At 38.3% G+C, this 21,977-nt stretch overlaps 1 protein-coding gene across 2 annotated transcripts; it reads left to right on the top strand.

Annotated features, from left to right (window-relative positions):
* Nucleotides 1-765: 765 nt before the first annotated feature.
* ddx23 (DEAD-box helicase 23) lies at nucleotides 766-20,647 on the top strand. 2 transcript variants are annotated; one of them, NM_001017213.3, is given in 18 exon segments: nucleotides 766-890; nucleotides 1,644-1,711; nucleotides 2,246-2,439; nucleotides 3,917-4,000; nucleotides 4,082-4,175; nucleotides 5,302-5,367; nucleotides 7,373-7,511; nucleotides 8,204-8,337; nucleotides 10,984-11,096; nucleotides 12,069-12,212; nucleotides 14,384-14,609; nucleotides 14,928-15,073; nucleotides 16,432-16,609; nucleotides 17,813-18,055; nucleotides 18,412-18,563; nucleotides 18,739-18,847; nucleotides 19,140-19,314; nucleotides 19,820-20,647. In NM_001017213.3, coding segments are annotated over 16 exon segments (2,421 nt in total). In that variant the 5' UTR covers nucleotides 766-890; nucleotides 1,644-1,711; the 3' UTR covers nucleotides 20,044-20,647.
* The last annotated feature ends 1,330 nt before the right edge of the window (nucleotides 20,648-21,977 follow it).

The following is a 21,977-nucleotide window of genomic DNA, read 5'->3' as shown; positions in this document are numbered from 1 at the left end:
CTATAGATCCTCTCACTTCTCAGTCAAGTGTGAAATGAAGAGTGGGCGTGTCCTAACGGCCCCTGCCAGAGGCACAGTAGGAGGGGGAGAGCCAATCACAGCCCTGCACTCACACAAGCAAAGACAGGCTTCAGTTCCCTATCAGGTCAGCCTAGCTGCTGATTGGTTCCTATCCTACAGTGTGGCTCCCCAGCTCATCCAGAGAATTCAGCCAGCAGGAAGTGGAACAGATGGGCGGGGCTAGTGGGGTTTGGGGGAATTTCTCAATAAATCAGTTAGAAACACAACTTTTTTAAGCACAATCCTTCTATATCTAGAGGAGTATAATTTACTGGTACATTCATCATTTATATAGGATATGTCTCCTTTAAGTAATTGTTGCTTGAAATTTCGGTAGTCAGTGATTCTAAGCGATAGTTGTCTCATTTGTGGGACCAGCTAGATACCAATATAATGAACAAGAGGTGATTTCGAGTGTTTGCCCACCCACTTTATTGTAAAATTGCTCAGCGAATAAAACAACTCAAAAAAAAGCCTTACTGCCACTGTCATTAGGGTGTTCCTTAGATCTTATCTCATATTTTACATTCCGGTTTTATTCTGTACTGTATTATTGTATAAGCTTGATATCTAGGATAAACCCAACCTAATAAAACTGCTCAAGACTAAATGAAACATACCTAGCCTAGCCGAGGAGTCACTGTACGCACCACGGCATTTCGGGAAATTGAGTTTTTTCCCCCCCCTAGCGCGCAGCAGCATTTCGGGAAATGTAGTTTTACATACGTCACGACGCACGCTTCCTTCCGTGACGCGTTCCCAGAATGCCACGGAAATGCTCTAGCCAACATGGCGGCGGAATAGAAACGTTGTAGAGTGAGTTTATGGAGGTAAGTGGCCGAAGCTGAGAAGTTGGTATATCTGTTTGTGGTGAGTCGGAGTTAGCGGAGCAGGTGCGCTTACTGTGAGTCCGTGTATGAGAGCTGGCTTGTGTGCGTGTGTCTCTTGTATAGGGCCCTTTACACACTTCACTATGTGTTGCCTTACTGCTGCGTTTATTGCGATAGTCTACTCCAATACACAAATTGACCCGCCACAGCAACATGACGGAACCTGTATCACCATTCCTCGCTATGGAGGCGTATGGCGTTGAATCAGACTGTAGTATGAATACAGCCCTTTTTACCTTCTGTTTTCTAAGCCGCATTGGACTGAGGGCATGTGGGCTGCTAGGCTGCAGGAGGCTCTGCTTAAATAAATCTGTGTCTCTGTGCTTCCAACACTTGCCTCCAAGCCAGAAAAGTAAAAATGGGCACCTACTTTGAGGCTAATAGGAGCAACATGAAAAGGGGTAGTGAGCAACATGTTGCTGATGAGCCACTGGTTGGGCTATACGGGGTGCAATAGCAGTCTCCAGGGCAATGCAGTTTGTATTTTCACATTGCCTACATGTGGTCATAGGAGACTGTATGGGTTTGCTTCCAATATTTATGATTTTACAGCTTTGGCAACATGTCTTTAGGAAGTATGTTTGTAAGTATTATGAGAAACATTTTATTAAGGGCTAAGTCTGGAATTTGGTGGTGTGGTTTAGAGGATGCTTTCATTTGTGTTGCTTGATGATAATCTTTTCTGATTTACAGATCTGCTCACGTTCCATGTTGAGGCTCTAACAAAGAGACATTACCTGTATAAAAGTGATTAGGTGAAAGTAAGTGTTCAGGTTATTTTAATTTATATATACTGCATAAAATAATTGTTGATATTATTTGTTGAAGCTGCCAGCTAGTCTCTGCGGTGCACTGCATGTACCACAATCTGGCTTGACCTGTGCCTCTTCTTATTCCTGTTTGCTGACAGCCCTCAACAGTTAATTGAGGAACCATACAGTCTGTGGCCTCAAATCAAAACCTCAGACCTAGTTTGAAATAACCTATTTGATAAAGACACTTATCTAGAGATTCATTTGTCAATGCTGCTGATGAGCACCCAGTAGCCTCTATACTTTTTTACATTTATTTTGGCATGCTCTTTAGAGGATAAGAAAGGGGTTGTTACTGGTGAGTGCAAGTTTGTTAGTTAACATAATTACTTACCTTAGGCCCAGGGCTGGTGATCCTTTTGTTGAAAAACACATAGGGCCAGCATACTATTCCCTTGAGAACTATTTAATTTTTTTGTGTGTAATTTCTGAATTGTTAATGCCTTTCAATCATGTCTCACCATTGCTTGTGATTATGTACAGATGGCAGGAGAACTGACAGATAAAAGAGACCGTGATGGGTCTCCATCCAAGGAGCGTAAGCGCTCCCGTTCCAGATCAGCTGAGAGGGACCGCGATAGGAAATCATCACCCTCCAAAGACAGGAAAAGACATCGCTCTCGGGAAAGGAGAAGATCTCGAAGTCGTTCTCGTTCACGCTCCAAATCAAATGAAAGGTGAGTGACTGTGTAGAAATAGCAGTTTATAATTTAATAGCATTAGTTGTTGGTGATTCCTCTAAACATCAGGAATTTTGGAATTAAACAATGTTTGCATAAAAATTGTGTTTATAAAAAATGATGCAGTTTTAATGGCAGTGACAATAACCCCTTATAAGGCTAACCTGGTGATTGACCTGAACTTGCAGCCGTTAAAGCACTGACTTTAAAATGCTCACTGCTAAATCAAGAGATTATGCTGGCGGGGTCAGAGCTATCATAAGGTTAGTGTATGAAGGGGTATTTGTGGGCTCTTTATTGTCCACACACGAAAAATCGCGTTGGGTGGCAAAATGATAGGTTCTTTTATTACCTAAAAGTTGTTTCCTCCAACAGAGGTTGGTATTTTTGCCGATTCTATGTCACATGTACATAAAGCTCAAGCTGGGCATTTACTCATTATGCCCAGCAGTGTTGCCCGAACATAAGGGGATTTATATAAACATTACTTTTTCTAACTGGCAAGAGATACCTTGTTTTGTTTAAGGATAAAGAAACTACAAAATTCAGCTTTCATTTTTGCTTTATAAAACCTTTCCCATGGCCAGAGAACTTGCCAGATATGTAAATTCAGGTTTTTTTGGACCTAATTAGTTTTCTCTCCAGCACCCCCACACACAGTTCTAGTATGATGGCCAGTCACAGATTGCGTGGCAATAGCAAATAAGCTTAGGCATAGAAATTTGTACCTTTTATGGAGAAGGAAAGTGGTAAACATTTTTAGTTATTTTTTAAAAAAATCTCATGTAGATATAAACTAGTGTCAGGCCTTGTAGCATTCTGCCTACCAGTCTGTAGGGTTATATCATTGATTAATCTGCGAGGTAATACTTTCAAACAAATACATTGTGGTTGATGGGGCCTTATTCCTGTAGCAGCTGGCACAAAACAGAATAGGCATTGGACTGGACACACAGTATGCATATTTTAACAATCCATCCCCACAATCAATGCCATAGATCTCAACCTTTTTGCTTGTATTTAGGGTTAACTTTTTTTTTTTTTGCAATGCACTTTAATATGGTGCCATGTGACAGATGTTACTGTGGACAGTGTGTTTATTTACAAAGTAAACTGTAAACTGACATACTGTAAATTAATCTTGCGTTGCAAGTTATTTCATTGTGGGAATTTTGTAAGCATATAGCTAAATGTATATCATGCAATGAGTTATGATTACTTGCTTTTTTTTTTTTTACTTTTGCAGACTTTCAGAGCCTTTTCTAGCTGCATAAAAAGCACAGTGGTTATAGATAGGCTTGTGCTGAGACATAGATGTTAGCTTTGAAAAGACTAAATAGTCTTCAAATATGCAAGATGTTGATGCATTAAACTTCTTCACTAGTAAACTAATATATATACATCAGAATTGGTCATTTTGTGTGACTTTTATTTATTTATTTTTTAACTATATGCTTTACTTTGCCAATCATAGGGACCGAAGACAGAAAGATCGAAAGAAGGATCGGGAAAGAGAGAAAGATACCCACAGACGAGACAAAGAAAGAAAGCGTTCTAGGTAAAGTCAAAATGTTATTCATTGTTTTTATTATCCTTTGATCCTTACCAGTTCCTAACCTTCTGTATTTATTTCTCTCAGAAGTGTGTCCCCCAACAGAGGAAAAGAAACCAAAGTAAAGAAGGAAGTAAAAAAAGAAGTGGAGGAAGAAGAGCAGACAGACAAAAAGTCAAAGGTGAGATGTGATTATAGTTCGATATGTATGTGAAGCCTTTAGGGAATATTGGCACTAAGGTTTCTAAGGCTTCAAACCTAGTACATATTGTCTTCCAAAAATATTCTGTTTAAGCTTAGGGTGTGCATTTCAGTCCATGTATGGTGTGGGATGTTGAATATAGAATTAAAGTTTAAATGCATTCTACTTTGCACCACTAATGAGGTGTGACAGTACTAAAACACTGTCAATATGCATAGCTAATGCAGTTAATTTTCCTTTTGCTTGAACTCCAAAATTGATAGTAATTGATAATTGATAAAATGTACAGGAGTTGGATCAGAATGTATAGATAAAGCGACAGGCCTTAAGGCTGAAATGCAAGGTGCTTTTGTGCAATTTTGATTTCCAAAGACTGCAGTCTTGTGGCAATAGGGTTTTGACCATGAAAAAAAATTGTGGTGGCATTGGGTGACCAGTGTAGTGCCAGTCAAGTTCTGCCACTGCATTGCCAGTGTAAGCCATGGTTAATTATTTAAAAAAAATATTGTAGATAGTCATAGATGTGTTCATCTATATTTTTATTATGGTTTTCCTGGCCTTGCACATATTTCTGTAAAGGTATGGGGCCTGTGATTCAGAATGCTTGGACTTGGTTGGAGTTTACCGGATAAGGGGTCCTTTCGTAAATTTGAATCTTCATGCCTTAAGTCTACTAAAAATCGGTTAAATGTTACATTAACCCAATAAGATTGCTTTACCACCAATAAGGATTTATTATATCTTAGTTAGTACAAGGTACTGTTTTGTCATTACAGAGAAAAATTTGTTAAATATGCTTTAAAATTATTTTATTAAAATTGAGTCTGTGGGATTTGGCCTTCACTAAATTCTGAGTTTTCTGAATAGTGGATTTCTGAATAACTGATCGCATACCTGTATATATAATTCTACATTATCAGCTGGCAAATACAGTTTTTCTTTATTATCTTTATGAACAAGTTCTGGCTTTTGCAGAAAAAATGCTGAAAGTTTTTACATTTGTAATTTTTATTTACTAATTACAAAATATGAAGGTTTATTTAGCAGGTCATATGAAATATGGTTATTAGATTTTAGTTTAATAGTGTTTGACTCTGTTTTCCAGGTGAATCCTTTGTCACTAGAGGAACTGCTAGCGAAGAAGAAAAAAGAGGAGGAGGCAGAGTCCAAGGTATGAAATCTGGGTTCTTTTTAAGAATCGGATAATTTGATTTCAACCTGGAATACCAGGTTGCTGAGCAAAAAAAGCATTTGTTAAAAGTTTGGCCACCTGATACATGCACCCCCCTTTATGTGGAGGTATGGGAAACGTATGGGTGTTGGACAAATGAGACTATTCCTTAAACTTTCAAAGGAGAAGGAAAGGCAAAGTCACTTGGGGGTGCCAAAATGTTAGGCACCCCCAAGTGACTTTAATCGCTTACCTTGTACCCCGGGCTGGTGCCCCTGTTCAAAGAAAACAGCACCAGCCCAGGGTACCTGTAGCTCAGCGCTTCCTCCTTCCTGCTTCCCTTCCGAAAATGCCAGCAGTCGGCACATGCGCAGTATAGTGAAAAGACGACTTCTCTGTTAAAGTTCGGCTTTTCACTCTACTGCACATGCGCGCGCAGGGAACCAGGAAGGAGGAATCGATCGCTGCTACCCCGGGCTGGTGCTGTTCTCTCCGAGCAGGGGCACCAGCCCTGGCTAAAAGGTAGGCAATTAAAGTCACTTGGGGGGGGGGCTAACATTTTGGCACCCCCAAGTGACTTTACCTTTCTTTCTCCTTTAAAACCACACATTTCGATCTTCAGCCATAAAAAGTGGGTGGTGATAGCAGTTTGCCGCCTTAAGTACAGTGTTCTGCTTGCCTACTTTTCCTAAATGTATATTTCATTTGGAGTCTTATTTACAGATTGGAGATCTATTGTCCAGAATGTTTGGATTTTAATAATTTTGTGCACCAAGCAAAAATATATCAGTTGCCATCAATTTCCATATACATATATGCTTTGTTGCTGCACTAACTGTTCTAACCCAGAGGGGGAAAATGTTTATTACTTTTGTGTTTTTGTGCATTATTTGTGTGTAATTGCTTGTGTGATATGGTTAGGAAATGAACGGCTAAATATTGTGTAAAAAAAGAACGCGCAAGTGCATTATGCTACTTTATGTATAGAAGGATTGTGCTTAGAATAGTTGTGTTTTGGGCTTATTTTTTGGAAATTTCTCTAAAAACCCTGCTAGTCCTGCCCATGTGTTCCACTTCCTGCTGCCTCCATTTGCAGGCTCTGCAAAGTTGCTCACGGCACTCGGCACACTGCAGAATATGAACCAATTGTCAGCACATCTTACCAGATAGGGAACTGAAGCCTGTCTTATGTAACTTCAGAACTGTGATTGGGTATCCCTCTGTTACTGTGCTTCAGGTAGGGACTGTTAGAATATGCCCCCACCCCTTATTTGAAACATAGTCCCTTTTTGTAGCAGATTTGTGGGGGCTCCAATATAGGGGCCATTTTTAAAGATAATAATTTTTAGCCCAAAGTGAAACCAGCACCATATATTATTTACTTTGGCCTACAAGATTGGGTGGATTTTATGCTATGCTTTGTCTCATTTAAAGAAAAATGTTGCTCTCAAATTTTTTCCTTCCCTTCTCATGGTCCCTTTTGTGTGTTCTTTTTAGCTAATTTTCTTTGCACAACTCAAGGCATCCACCAGAGCACATACTTCCCGGCTTGCTCTATTTGTCTAAAACTATGGTTAAAACTCTTTCTAGCAAACCAGTGCTGGCCATAGTATAGATTATCCCTCAAATTAAGATGTAACATGAAAGATATGAAGGGAACAAGGTATTGTTTCCGATTCTTCTGTGGAGGATGCTATAGCTGGCCATACATTGAATGATTTGCTCATTTGGTGAGGTTGCCAAATGAGCGGATCTTTCCCAGATACACTCACCTTGATGGCATACAGGCCATCATTACAAGGGCCACATCAGCGTGCTGTAGAGCTCCTCTTCCTAACTGTATTTTTAAACCTGCCCAGTCGACAAATGTCAATGTATTTCAACAAAAAAGTATTTCAGAAATCTTTCAGCATGCTGCATTCACGTCCAACGGGCATGTATATACTGCTAATTGTATACACCATTATTCTGTTCCTATACTATACAATCTGTTGCCTTCTTGCAGCCAAAATTCCTTTCCAAAGCAGAGAGGGAGGCCGAGGCCTTAAAGCGCAGACAGATGCAGGTGGAAGAGCGACAAAGCTTACTCGAAGAGGAGCGGAAGAAAAGGAAGCATTTCCAGGAAACTGGGAGGAGGATGCTTGGTATGTATATAATCTCATTTTCTTGTGCCTATGTTTGGGGTACAAAGGTAAATATCCTGGGGATAAAGAATGCAATGCAGAAAAATTTACACTTAAATTGCTTCTGCTGCAGTATTTATCCCTTACTGGCTCCCTTTAGCATGTATAAAAGAGGTTGGGTTCTTGGTTTTTGGAAAGCAATTGTGCTGTCAACCTGGTTGCCCACTTCATCCTAGATGGCAGTCATAACCCAGCAGGACAAATCTTGTCTCTCTCACCTCAAAAAAATTTTTTTATAAAAAAGGTGTGGCACTTGGCATGTAGTAGGCCTTTTCTTTGTCATACTACTTTCCTGGAAGGCCCCCCTTCTATTAAACCTTTAGTATTATTAATACCGAAAGAGAGTGGCATATAGCAGCATATCCAACCTTATATATGTACTACTTACAAATCACTATCTGAAAATCAATATAGGGTTTTTATGTTTTGTTACTGATGTTTTATTAAATAGGCATGATCAGTTCGGCATTGGGCTTGTGTCCTTAGTCAGCTTTTTACTGTATCTGGTAGTAACTTGAAAATTAAATATAAAATGTACTAGTTTTTTCATCTTCTTTTTTACTGATTTATGATTATTGACATCTTTTTTGGAAGAGTCAGTTAGAAAGGCATGGTTAACAAAATGCTCAATAACCTGGTATATTGTTTTGCAGAGGATCCACAGGAGAGAGAACGACGAGAACGCAGAGAAAGGATAGAGAGAGAGAACAATGGTAATGAGGATGATGAAGGTAGAATAAAAGTTCGCGAGGAAAAAGATAAAACCAAGGAACTGCAAGCGATCAAGGTAATGTTTGGAGTATTGACTAAAGCACGCCAGTTTAAAATCTTCATCTTCCTGCTTCTTTTGGCAGATCTCTGAGGTTGCTACATATAGAATTGCATTGCTTGGGGTAATAGTCCTTTTTATACCAAATAAATATATTTGTGCTGTGTAGCACAAAGCCTATGCACTGGGGTCCTCTTTTGATCTGCATGTTGAAGGGTAATATCACTTCAACATGCAGATCAGCAGTAAAGTGTGACTTATCAGAGCAAAAGTCACATGGTTGTGGCACCCTTGGATATGAAGAATATATAGCTATATATAGCCCCTTGTGGAATTTCAAAATTAAATATAAACAATAAATCTTTTTTGAAATATGGATTTCAGTGCAGGATTTTGCTGGATAAGCTCTATTAACTGATGTGTATGAGAGTACTGGATGTTCTTTTTCACTTAATGAAATAGCCTATTTCACACATGTGATTTTATAGATTGCAGCTACTTATACATCAGTAACCCACCTGCCCACATTTCCTAGTCCTCCAGAAGTAGCATCTGTTGCTTATTAAAGGGGAACTTCACCCAAACACAACTTAAGCTTTTTGAAAAGTAAACATAATTTCTAGCAACTTTTGCAGTATGCATCAATTAAAAAATATGCAGCCTTTTCATGATTAATGTAATACTATGGCTTGGAACAGTTACCAAAGCTTAGCCCCCCATTCTCCTGCTAAGAATTGGGGGCTAAGTTTTGAAGGAACCAATTACAGTAAGAGGTATAATAGGGATTTCTGTGTTGTGTTCCCTTTAAAGGAGAAGGAAAGGCTAGTAAAGAGTTAATCTCAAGCTGCAGGCATACCTTCAGTTGTCTCAATAGTGCCCTTAAGTCTCCCCATATTTCTCCTGTTCAGAAGATCTGAAGCCAAACAGGAAGAAAAAATGCTGAGCTGTGTAAAGAAAGTTGCCATAATGCCTCACTCCTGCACCGACACCCAGACCAAGTGAACATGCTCAGTTAGTTAGACTATGGGGCACATTTACTAAGCCACGAACGGGCCGAATGCGTCCGATTGCGTTTTTTCGTAATGATCGGTATTTTGCGATTTTTTTCGGAAAAATGTCGCGACTTTTTCGTTACTAATACGATTTGTGCGAAAAAACGCGAGTTTTTCGTAGCCATTCTGAAAGTTGCGCAAAATCTGGCGATTTTTCGTAGCGTTAAAACTTGCGCAAAAAGTTGAGCTTTTTTCGTAGGGTTAAAACTTGTGCGAAACGCCGCACCTTTTAAGTTTTAACGCTACGAAAAAGGCGCAACTTTTCGCACAAGTTTTAACGCTACGAAAAAATCGTCCGATTTTGCGAAACTTTCGGAATGACTACGAAAAACTCGCGTTTTTTTGCGCAAATCGTATTGGTAACGAAAAAGTCGTAAAGACGCCGAAAAAATAGCAAAAAAATACAAAAAAGCCGCAAAATGTTTGTTTTCAAATCGGAATTTTTCCAATTCGGTTCAGATTCATGTCTTAGTAAATGTGCCCCTATGAGTCAGATTCCTGCTGATTGACTCAGATCCACATTCCTAAGGGGGGGGGGGGGGGGGAGTGAGCTCTTAGCATTCTTGAGGGAGGGGGGAGCAGGAGAGAGCAGGAAGCTGAAAGCTGCGTGTCTCTAGCACAGGAATTACAGACACAACTAATCTTTTTACAGAGAAGTCAGTGCAGCATTTCTGTGAGTGTTTATGGTTGTGTTTACATAGACCTTTCTAATAAAGCTTACTTAGTTTTTACCTTTCCTTCTCCTTTAAGTGATATGGTGTGACCTCTTTAGTTTAACGTCTTTCACTTAGGCCATATATCCACTATGGACATAAGGATAATGCCAGACATGGCGTTTTTACGCTGCGTATTTTCTAATTCTCTCGGCGGCTGAAAAACGCACGATATCATCATCCATAGAAATAACTTAAACAGTCTCGATGGAAAACACACTATGCGTAAATACGCTAGAAAGCGCATTACCACGGACTTTTCATGCGTTTGCCGAAATACGCCGTTATTTGCACAGCAACCTATTCCTATGTATGCACAAAGGCAGCTGCCAGACCTTGCGGAAATACACAGCATTTTTTTTACTATTTCACACTATTAGCACCATGGGAAACTGGATTTGCTACGTCACCAGTACTAGGCTGAAAAACGCCATAGTCGGGGGCTGTGTGGGTTGTGCTGCGTTTTTAGGCGGAGAAAATACGCAGTGTAAAAACGCCACGTCTGGCATCGGCGTAAGAACCTTAGTGTTCTCCTGGAATAAGCAAGTAAAATTTGGGAGTCACAGTCTGCAGCATGCCCTAGTACATAATCTCAGCTGATGCCACCCATTTAAGGGGAATGCTGCTCATTATATTTTGGGGACTCTGAATTAAAGAAGTCCCCTGTCTGCCCACAAAACAATATTCTGTAAATGTAACCAGTGTTGCTGCTTTGTAAAAGAAAGGAACAATAATACACTAACCAGTCCTAATGCCAAAATTACTACATTTAGATTTAAAGTTGCAGTTACATGCTTTTTTCAGGCACAAATACAAAAACCTATATTTTCATGAAATTACATTTAATTTTGAAAGCATCATGCACATGCTATCAGCAAAGATTTTTTTTTTTTTTACAGGAGCGATATTTGGGCGGTCTAAAAAAGCGAAGGCGCACTCGCCATCTAAATGACAGAAAATTTGTGTTTGAATGGGATGCCTCAGAAGATACTTCTATTGATTATAATCCACTGTAAGTAACAAAGCAATGCCTTATTTCCACACTATATCCTTAACTATTTTTTGGTAAAAATTCCATAGATTTTGGTCAACTGTTATATCCTGATTTTTTTCTGTACCATTTCTTGAGTTTTTTTTTCTCTGGTTGCTTTTCTTTTCTATAACAAGAGGCAGACTCCTGCATGTGCTAACATTTCACGGATACTCTTACCAGTCTAAGCGGTCAGGAATGTAGATTCAGCAGATTCATCATATGTTTGGGAAAATGAAGTAAATGGTCAGATGTCCTGTTGCCTCAAGCAGCCACATTTTATCTAAAGTTTGTTTTTTGGTTTTTTTTTTTAAAGATTTTTGAAAGTGCTGAAGCCTACTGCAGCTTTTGGTTGGCTTGATCAGCCTCTCTAAAAAATGTTGTTCCAAAATATCCTGAAAAAGTTATTTCATCCTCTTAATGTAACATGTCCACAAACTTAGTGGAAAGATTTCCTTTTTCATTTGCTTCTGTAGGCTAAATGCTTTTCCAGGTCTTATTAATGGCTGCACTGCGTATTTATATGTTAAATATGTTTTTGCGAGTGGTGTATTATTTTAGGATCTTGGGTTATGGAGGTTTCACATATATCTTGTTCTTTTGTTAAGCATAAAAGTTACTCACATACATGATTATCTGGCATTGTAGCTTGATAAAGTCCGAAACATTTGCATGAAATTGGCCTGTGTTGGTGCAAAACAATCCATAAAAAAAAAAAATGTGTATGTATGTTTAGTATATATGACATATATCAGCCCTCAGTTTGGTTGTCTGCATTGGGGTCAGACATGGATCTGTTAGTGAGTGGCTATCTGTTCTGCTTTCTTATTAAATCAGGGATATCTGACCAGTCTGACCATCACTAATGCTGAACTGCAATTTTCTTTCATTTTCAACCTCAACCACGGAAGGCCTTAGACTTGCCATTTTATCTTAAACTATGTCTTGTCTCAGGTACAAAGAACGACACCAGGTCCAGCTTCTTGGACGTGGCTTCATTGCTGGCATAGATCTTAAGCAACAAAAGCGTGAACAGTCCCGGTTCTATGGAGACCTCATGGAAAAAAGACGGACACTGGAGGAAAAAGAACAGGAAGAGTAAGTAATGTTTACCAAGGGTAAACAAAAGAAGAAAATAAATCCTGTTTCTTTTGATAGAGAACTCAGAGCAGCTTTTTGCGTGAGTGCTTATGGCTGTATTTACATAGACCTTTCTGATAAAGCTTATTTAGTTTTAACCTTTCCTTCTTCTTTAAGGATCATAGCTGACTGAAGGTAATGTCACCCAGGTGGCCTTTTATTAACTACTTAAGAGATTTGCCTGTTAAAGAGTAACTGAATATGCCTTAAGCTGCAAAAAGTGTTTAACATCTGTACTGCTTTGAGTTCAGGTGGCAGTGTCCTTGTTTATTTCAGCACACTTTGCCTTGTATTGCATAATTTTCTGTATGCCATTAGGCATCTTTGCATTTGCGTATTTGTTGTTGAATTCTCAACACCCTGCTGTACCTTACCTTAGAATTCTTTCTTCACTTTAGTAAAATTTGTTTTCAGGTGATCAGCTCCTTTTATGAAAAAATATAATATAAGCAGCTTCCCAGTAGGGCCAATGGGGAGACACATTTATGCCAATGGAATGAGTATAAATGTAATTGCTACTGAAAGCAGTATCATAGGAATGTTCATATTCTCCACTCAGCTGCTAACTCCTAAAAACAATGTATCTCAAGCCAGCTGATTAACAGATCAGAAGGATTACTGACTTGTGTTGTTTCAAGAATCAGAACCAGAAAACAGAACAAAAAATTATAAACAAATATTGATTTCAATAGCAATTACATTTACACATAACTTTAAAATCACTGAAAATGTTTAAATACTGTATATTGGAATTTTTCTTAAAGTTAAGTTTTCTTTTATATCAAAAATATTTTGGGTAGAGATCCCCTTTAATTTGACAATCTAAGTGTTATTAGTTTGTTAATCATCCAGCAATAACATAAACATAACATAGGGTCAGGGCCTGCCTGTAAGCACTAGAAAGAATATTCTTTGTGTTTTTATAGTATAAGCCTGCTTTCTTCCTTCGGTGTGTGCTTGACTGTGTGGAGGAAAATGTGCGCGGCGAGTGAGATTTGATTCGTTCTTGTTTTCTTCAAATGCTGATACCTACGCTTTTTCACAGCAGCTCCATCTGCACACAGTCAAACACTGCCCCTCTTCCAACTCATCACTGCCATGCAAGCACAGTTCATTTTTAATTCACAGTTTTATAGGCATCTCACCCAGAACAGCAGCAGAGACAGGATGTGTTAGTTACTTACAATTTAATGAGGCTGAGCTGATGTTCTTCCCTAGGCATATACTTTCATCTTTATCTAGGTTCTTCCTCTCTCTGCTATGCATACAGCATATTCTTGTTACTAAGCAGCAGCAATATTTGCTCTGCTCAGGAGAAAGTGGACTCCTTCACATGGTAGAATTTAACTCCTCAGTGACTAACAGTCTGCTCCTTTACATGGGTAGAAATTAACTCTTCTCATTAAGCTGCAGGCATACCTTCAGTTCTCTCAATAGTGCCCTTAAGTCTCCCCATATTTCTCCTGTTCAGATGATCAGAAGCCTCATAGGAAAAAAACTGAGCTGTGTTAAGAAAATTCCCATAATGTCAGGCTCCTGCACCAAGACCAAGACCAGTGTACATGTGCAGTTAGTAAGACTATGAGGAAGCTTCCTGCTGATTGGCTCAGATCACACATTCTTTAGGGAAATCCATTTGCTAAATGTATATTAAAGCAGTAGAATTCTTAATAAATCAGATAGAAGTGAATGTAGGACTGGCCAGAGGGGATGTCTTTGACGTAGTTGGCCAGCTTGAAATATATTACAATATATGGAGAAACAGTCTCCTGGTGGCTTAATGCACAGAATGTATTTATTATTACTGGGTGAGTACAGAGGACCTCTTGATGCTGTATATAGGTTATAACATTTGTTTCTATGCATTTTTCTTTTTAACGAGAACCGATTCCTGAATATGTACAATGTGATTTCTTTAGGCTCAGAGTTGTGGTTGAAAAGGCAATACAAATATGCATTTTAACAAACTAAATATATTTATATTTGTGTTTTGCTTATCCCACTAGTAGCTGGGTTGGGACACAGGTTGTTGACATGCAGCTGCAATATTAATTAAATTTTTTAGTGTAATGTGTATTGCTATACATTCATTTAACCTATATAGAATAAACCATTTTTACCTATCCTAGAGTAAGGCTCCGCAAGCTAAGAAAAAAAGAAGCCAAGCAGCGCTGGGATGATAGGCACTGGTCTCAGAAGAAGTTGGATGAAATGACGGACAGGGACTGGCGTATATTCAGAGAAGATTACAGCATCACCACAAAAGGTGGCAAGATCCCCAATCCAATCCGTTCTTGGGTTGACTCCTCTCTTCCTCCACATATACTGGAAGTTATCGACAAATGTGGATATAAGGTGAGTCTGCTGTTGGGGGAAGGAGTGTGAGGAAGTGGTTATTGAGCTCTTCCATGCTGCACATTTAAAACTTCTATACAGAGAATGTCTTATGAATTAGATAAAAATAATAATAATAAAATTAATGTTACTATTAGAATTCTGAGAAAATGGAGAAACACAAACTTACTGGCCTCTTGTGCAGTTATGAATAACTTACTGCTATAAAATCATACAAAGACCATTTTGGCTTATTTGATACTATGTTAATTACTACTAATTGCATGTTGTGAGTATTGCACCCCTAACTTGAACATATCTTGTCCTTCTCATCTGTAGGAGCCAACTCCTATCCAGCGTCAAGCCATCCCCATTGGTTTGCAGAACCGGGATATTATCGGTGTTGCTGAAACTGGCAGTGGTAAAACTGCTGCCTTCCTGATTCCTTTGTTGGTCTGGATCACAACTCTCCCCAAAATAGACAGGTAAATGATGTATGAAATAATTTTTGCTTTGAAAACCGTTTTCTTGGTGAAAGAAGGGAAATTTGTAGGGAATAACACTGTGTCCTACTTGTTAAGTGATTACACAATCATATTTTTTTACTTATTTGTGTGCTTACATATAGAGGAATAAATATTCTGACATAGTTTTATGGTATCTCTCTTTACAGGCTTTTTAATTTGTGTATGTATACCTTTTATACAGTGATATGAGAAAATCAATAGACAAGCCTGGCCAGAAAGATCTATGGCAAAAAATGTGCCCCAAAGCTGCTTCCATCCCAGTATTACCTTAAAGTGCTAATGACACACTAAAAGACCTTCTCTTCGAAATATTTATGTACATTAAAAGTTACTTATAGGTCATGTTGATAATTTCTTTGCTGATGGGGCTGCTTTTATAAGTGTTACTTGAAGTTCCTAAACCTGACTGTCCATTTTCATTGTCAGTTATAGCTTCTAATGCTAATGGCCTCCTGCTGCACAAATATGGCAGCCCCCTCATAGAAGAACATAGGGGATCAGATAGGTTAATAATTTTACGGCAAAGTTATAAACAGGTTGCAAACACGATGTTATGATAGAGGTAAAAATAAAGTTTTAATTTCTAGTATCCGTATCTCTTTTAAGACATGAGTTTGCACATAATACTGACATGTTCCTATCTATTGTATGAATGTGCCATTAACACTTTAATAATGGAGAAACAAAATGTATGCATATCTTTAGAGGTACTCTGAAACATGTGCTTTTACAAGTAAAATTTAGATTTTTTTAAATTTAACTTTAGAAAAAATTTAGTGTCCAACCAGAGTTCAGTAAAGCATACAGGTATAATGAGTGAGAGCTGCCTCCTAAATTCAGAGGAAATTGCCATAAACTTCCATTTTACAGTGCCACATCTGCCAAAGTATCACAAATTCTAACTTCATTGCTTATCTTTCCCATTTGTGCCAAAACATGTAGCTCCCATTCTCTTTGGCAATACATGGTTAAAATGCATTGATCCATTTGTTTGGCCAAAAAGCAGCACATCTCAGAGGAAATAAAAAGGATGGAAGCATACCCAAATAGGATAGTGACCTTTCAAAAAGGACAGCAGTTAGTGCTGTCAGATGAGATTTGCTGTCCAAGCAAACCTACTGCAATCCACCGAGCAAAGTTGTAAGGCAAATTCCTCTACACCTGGGCAAAGTCTCTGACCAGCACACTGTGTATAGTCAGTTTTTCATGGGAAGTAGTTTATTATTTTTTGCTCTTAAAAATGAACATAATTCAGTTCTGTTTTTGTGTGGTAGGCTATAGAACAGTGAGATCAATATCTGTGTCTGTACTTTTAGGATTGAAGAATCTGACCAAGGACCTTATGCAATTATTCTGGCTCCAACAAGAGAGTTGGCTCAACAGATTGAGGAGGAAACTATCAAGTTTGGAAAACCACTTGGTATCAGGACAGTTGCTGTTATTGGTGGTATCTCTCGAGAGGACCAGGGATTCCGCCTGAGAATGGGTTGTGAGGTATTTTCAAGAGTTTATCATGTTTAGCATAAACTCAAAGTTTTTTATAGACAGAATTTTTTAAGGTTAGAGAGAATCTTCTATAAAATAAATGACCTACTGTAGAAACAATTCCAGATATTACTTTTACATTTCTTAAAATTCCCTTAATATGTAATAGTAAAGGAACATATACCTCATGCAAACTGGGACATATAAATTTTTCTGTAATCCATCGTATTAATGGAATGTCAGTGTTTAATATACTTAATTAACATTCATGCAATAATCTATGCAGAGAACATTTCATCTGCATTTATAATTATTTAGGTTTGCTGTATTGCTGGTTACTGCTAAGGTATTCTTGTAAGAGAACCCACAGTTCTTGTCTTGGCAGTTCCTCTCTTGAGGATTCTCTTTTCAAATATTCAAGTTCAAGATTCTCTTTGAATATGCTGGTGACATCTCAGACTGACAAAACCTACTTGTATGTTGAAGAAAACTTTCTCTGCCCCCTGCTTCCTGCTTAAGAATTTTGTATCACTGAACTGAATAAATAGGGCGTTTGAGAGATAAAGGACCAGAGCATGGGATATGAATATTTTTATAGTGCCGTCAGTCAGTTCTTATTGTGGCATCTATAGGAATTCTCAGTATGTCCCTAGTGGCCTGCTCTAGCATCTTCTCTGGTCACGCCTAGTTTGTTTCTATTAAACAATAGCATTTCGTTAGAATGATTTATATGGCTCAGTTTGCATGAGCTTACAATATAAAGGGTAGTTTGTTGTGTCCTCTATTTCTATTTAATTCTGTGACCTCATTTGTTGTAAAGTGCTGCTTAACTTTGATATAAACATATATTTACACAATTACACATATTTATACAACTTACAAAAAATGTAAATGCTTTTAAGTAAAGAGGAGGGTACAGCAAGTCAAGCACTTTTCACCATCAGTGGACAAAAAATGCACAAGTGTGTTTTTCTTGCTTTAATCAAAAAAGCACTTCCCATTCTGTAAAAGGCTAGCCCAATAATAACCCATAAGGTTTTATGCTGTTGGTGGCCTTTATTAAAATTAAATACTTGGGATCAGTATGCTTATTTCTGGGTTTTTAAACATGTTTATTGGCTTATGCAGTGCAGCTGCGAGTGGATTTGTGCACTGCCTTCTTTTCTTGTACAGTGTTTGCCGCTTACACATGATTGTCTCTTCTTCTGACAGATTGTGATTGCCACTCCTGGGCGTCTGATAGATGTACTAGAAAATCGCTACTTGGTTCTAAGTCGCTGTACTTATGTGGTACTTGATGAGGCTGACCGTATGATTGACATGGGTTTCGAGCCCGATGTCCAAAAGATTCTAGAACACATGCCAGTGACCAACCAGAAGCCCGATACTGATGAGGCCGAGGATCCAGAGAAAATGACTGCCAACTTTGAATCTGGAAAACACAAATACCGACAGGTAAGATTATAGAGGAGTATAAGGCTCTAAGGAAAATGTAGGATTTTATATCCTACGCTACGACTCTTAAATAAAATAGACTCATTTTGGGGAATAATGGTGATTCTGAAAGGCACTAAAACTGCTTTAAGTCTGCTTTAACACTGATTTCTTATAGATTCACACACACACAAAATTATAGTAGCATTTATATGCCTATAAAAGACTGATCAATATAGATCTGGATATCGTATTTAACACCAACTGAATGCTCCTTGTTTAAGCTGTAAAAACAATTTATGGAAAATACTGTGTTTATTAGAACAAAACCTGTTGCTGCATTCATTAAATTATAATTGACTTTCTTTCTGCCTTAGACTGTCATGTTTACAGCCACAATGCCTCCGGCTGTAGAGCGTTTGGCAAGAAGCTATCTGCGTAGGCCAGCAGTAGTGTATATTGGCTCTGCTGGCAAACCTCATGAGAGAGTAGAGCAGAAGGTGTTCCTCATGTCAGAAGCAGAGAAGAGGTAAGCAGGTTTGCCGTGAAAATCTGTTGGCAGATTTGTGAGTGATGTATCATAGCTACTAAATGATCAGAAATGGCTAAATATTGTGTGTATGACAGTGACTTTTGCTTTACTAAGAGCAAATCATATGCAGCTCTTCTCATGTTATATTGGATTTCTGTTTTTCCCTTTTTAGGAAGAAATTGCTTGCCATCCTGGAGAAAGGATTTGATCCACCAATCATTATTTTTGTCAACCAGAAGAAGGGATGCGATGTACTGGCAAAGTCTCTGGAGAAAATGGGGGTATGTACAACACAACAGGCTCTTGTAGGTTGTGCAGTCTTTCAGACAAACTAAATGCTTGCTAGGGTGAGGGCAATGCCATTTTGTGTTTTACTCACTTACTTACCATTTTCCACTGACAGCAGCAAACAACCTGCATTACTGAGAACATGCCCTGTGTAATAATAATTTCAAAAAGTTAGCTTTGCATCATATATTTTATATATATTTCTATGCAAGGTTCACTTTTGTAATGTAACAAAGGAGTACTATTCTGTGATTGTTTGTTAAATGTGTCATTTTTTCGTTACAGTACAATGCTTGTACTTTGCATGGTGGCAAAGGCCAAGAACAGAGAGAGTTTGCGTTGTCTAACCTTAAGGCTGGAGCCAAGGATATACTGGTTGCAACTGACGTTGCTGGGCGTGGTATTGATATTCAGGATGTGTCTATGGTTGTGAATTATGACATGGCCAAGAATATTGAAGGTAAGCCTCATGCCTATCTGTTCCTGTATTTTATTTTGAGCTTTATCTGTATATATGATACGTGATCTTTTATGATACAGCATTAGGTTTTCTTTTTATTATACAACACACTGTGTTTATCGAGGCAAGGGCAACATATGCATGACTTCCTTTATGTTTGTTTTTTTCGGCTTTTTTTGTGGGCTAGCATTACTCATTTTAGGTCTTGCCATTATTGAGAGCTAATTATGACAAATAATACAAAAACATCTAGGCCAAAATTATATTTAATGCTATCTATATTCCTCTTGCTATATTTTTCCAAAGAGCCAATTACTGTCATCAGAAGCAGTGCCTGTCAAGCTCCCAGGATATCTAGTACAAGGCATACCAGAAACACTAAATGTATCTCTTGTTTTTTTTGCCCTTGCATGTGTGTTTTATAAACTTATCTCAGTAGTGTCTAATTCACAGCTTGCTTTATATTTATATGTTCTGAGCTTAACCACAATCTTCTTTTGCATAGATTATATCCATCGTATAGGAAGAACCGGAAGAGCTGGTAAGAGTGGTGTTGCCATCACTTTCTTGACCAAAGAAGACTCCTCTGTGTTCTATGACCTCAAGCAGGCCATTCTTGAAAGTCCAGTGTCATCCTGTCCACCTGAACTGGCCAACCACCCTGATGCCCAGCATAAGCCCGGCACAATTCTCACTAAGAAGAGGAGAGAGGAGACTATCTTTGCTTAATTGTGCCCTGCCGGTCTTTCTAAATAAAGTCAGAGCAATTAAGAAAATACTGTGGTTCCTAATATTGCTTCTCGGTGGCAGAAGGATATAATGTGATTTAGAAAATAACAGCTCACTCGTTTGGATGACCTGACATTCATTGGCTTTAGAGACCTCCAACATACAAACATTTTTTCTGGATAAAGGGATCCAACTACATTCAGAATGTGACTTGTGTTTTGAAACTTCAAACTTCAGATCTACAATGCAGATTATTTGGTGTTTTAATAGCCACCAAGCAAATTGTCCTTGACAACAAATCTATCCATTGATTTCTTTGTGCACACTGTAAGATGGCTTTAGGGGCCTTTCTTTTGCTTCTGTCGGTATGGTCCTCATTATCCATATGTATAAGGGACACCACACAGCACTACAACAGTGCTGTGCCTCAGTTTTATAAAGAAAAATCTTGCTTTACTGAGTTTAAACTTGTTTTTCATAGAGTTGCATTTCTGTGAACTGTAATTTTTTTCATTTGTTCTGTGCAGTAGTTTGCCAGGATTAGATGAACACTTTAACATGCAAGTCTTGACATGCTTTAATAAATTCAGGCCTAGAGAAATAGGAGGAAATTGCTTTTCTGATGGCATATGCAGTGAGGGTCCCAGTGAAGACTGCTCGCTCTCATGGCTTTACATTCAGTGCAGGAGTAAAACACCCTTGCATTTCTGTTGCCTTCCTTCATGCTTCCACCTCATTTTTAATAAGATGATTGCATGGTGTTGAGCTGTCATAAAGACAGCTTGATTCCATAAATATGGCTTTAGCATAACTGCTAAGATATGTAAAAAATGAATATGTCCAGATCTACAGAAATGTTAATGCTTAAATGTCCTCATCTATACCTGTGTGCCAGTTGCTGTTAGCATGCTACACATGGGCAGTTATTTAAAGGAGAATTAAAGGTACAATCACTGGTGGTCGCCAAATGTTAGGCATCCCCAGTCATTTACTTAATACTTTGTCCCAGCGCTTCTGTAAGCAGAAAACTGCTGGTCTGTGGTACTACTGTAGAAGGTGGTCTGCAGCAATCTTCTTCCTCTTCTGTCTTCTGGGTGAAGTCAGGCACATGTGCAGTAAAAGCCAACCTTTTCCTTAAAGTTAAGCTTTTCACTGTACTGCACATGTTCACCTGTGTGAACAGAGAGAAAGCGGGAAGAGGATTGCTCTGTGGTGCTGCTCCAGAAATACCCCAGGCCAGAGCAGTTTTCTGCTAACAGAAGCACCAGCTTGGGTATCAGGTAAGAAATTATAATCACACCCTTTGTTAGTATCCCTTTTCTTTTCCTTTAAAGGAACAGTAACACCAAAATGTGTATAAAGTAATTAGAATATAATGTACTGTAGCCCTGCACTGGTACAACTGGTGTTTTTACCTTAGAAACATTACGATCGTTTATATAAACAACGCTGCTGTGTAGCCATGGGGGCAGCCATTCAAAAAAGAAAAGGCACAGAATACATAGCATATAACAGATAAACCACCATTATGTTTTACAGAGCTTATCTGTTATCTGCTATGTAACCTGTGCCTTTTCTCCTTTTTTCCAGCTTGAATGGCTGCCTCCGTGGTTACACAGCAGGGTATTTATATAAACTATAGTCGTGTTTTTGTAGCAAACACACAATGTTTACCAGTGCAGGGCAACAGGACTTTGTTTTATTTCATTTAAAGCTATTTAATTTTTTGATGTTACTTTTCCTTATACACCCAGCTTCAAAAAAAAAAAAAAAAAAAATTGTATGGTGAATGGTAATGTCATTATATGCAACTATTTAACATTAGTTAAAAATTGTTGCTTGCTTGAAGTTTTGTAATTGTAGTAGGTATTAAAAGGAATATCTATCTTTTTTTCCCTCCTCTGCTTGTCCTGATCAGTTGTATTATCTAAACT

The sequence above is a fragment of the Xenopus tropicalis genome, chromosome 2 (genome assembly GCF_000004195.4).
Source record: "Xenopus tropicalis strain Nigerian chromosome 2, UCB_Xtro_10.0, whole genome shotgun sequence".
In the NCBI taxonomy this organism is placed as follows: Eukaryota; Metazoa; Chordata; class Amphibia; order Anura; family Pipidae; genus Xenopus; species Xenopus tropicalis.
Note: the sequence above shows the minus strand (reverse complement) of the source record. Positions and strands in the feature narration are given on the sequence as shown.

Coding starts and splice junctions, on each gene's coding strand:
- ddx23 (XM_012957047.3), top strand. CDS start 2,246: ATGGCAGGAGAACTGACAGATAAAAGAGACCGTGATGGGTCTCCATCC. Junction 7,512..8,203: donor AACTGGGAGGAGGATGCTTG/GTATGTATATAA, acceptor ATTGTTTTGCAG/AGGATCCACAGGAGAGAGAA. Junction 19,315..19,819: donor CATGGCCAAGAATATTGAAG/GTAAGCCTCATG, acceptor TCTTTTGCATAG/ATTATATCCATCGTATAGGA.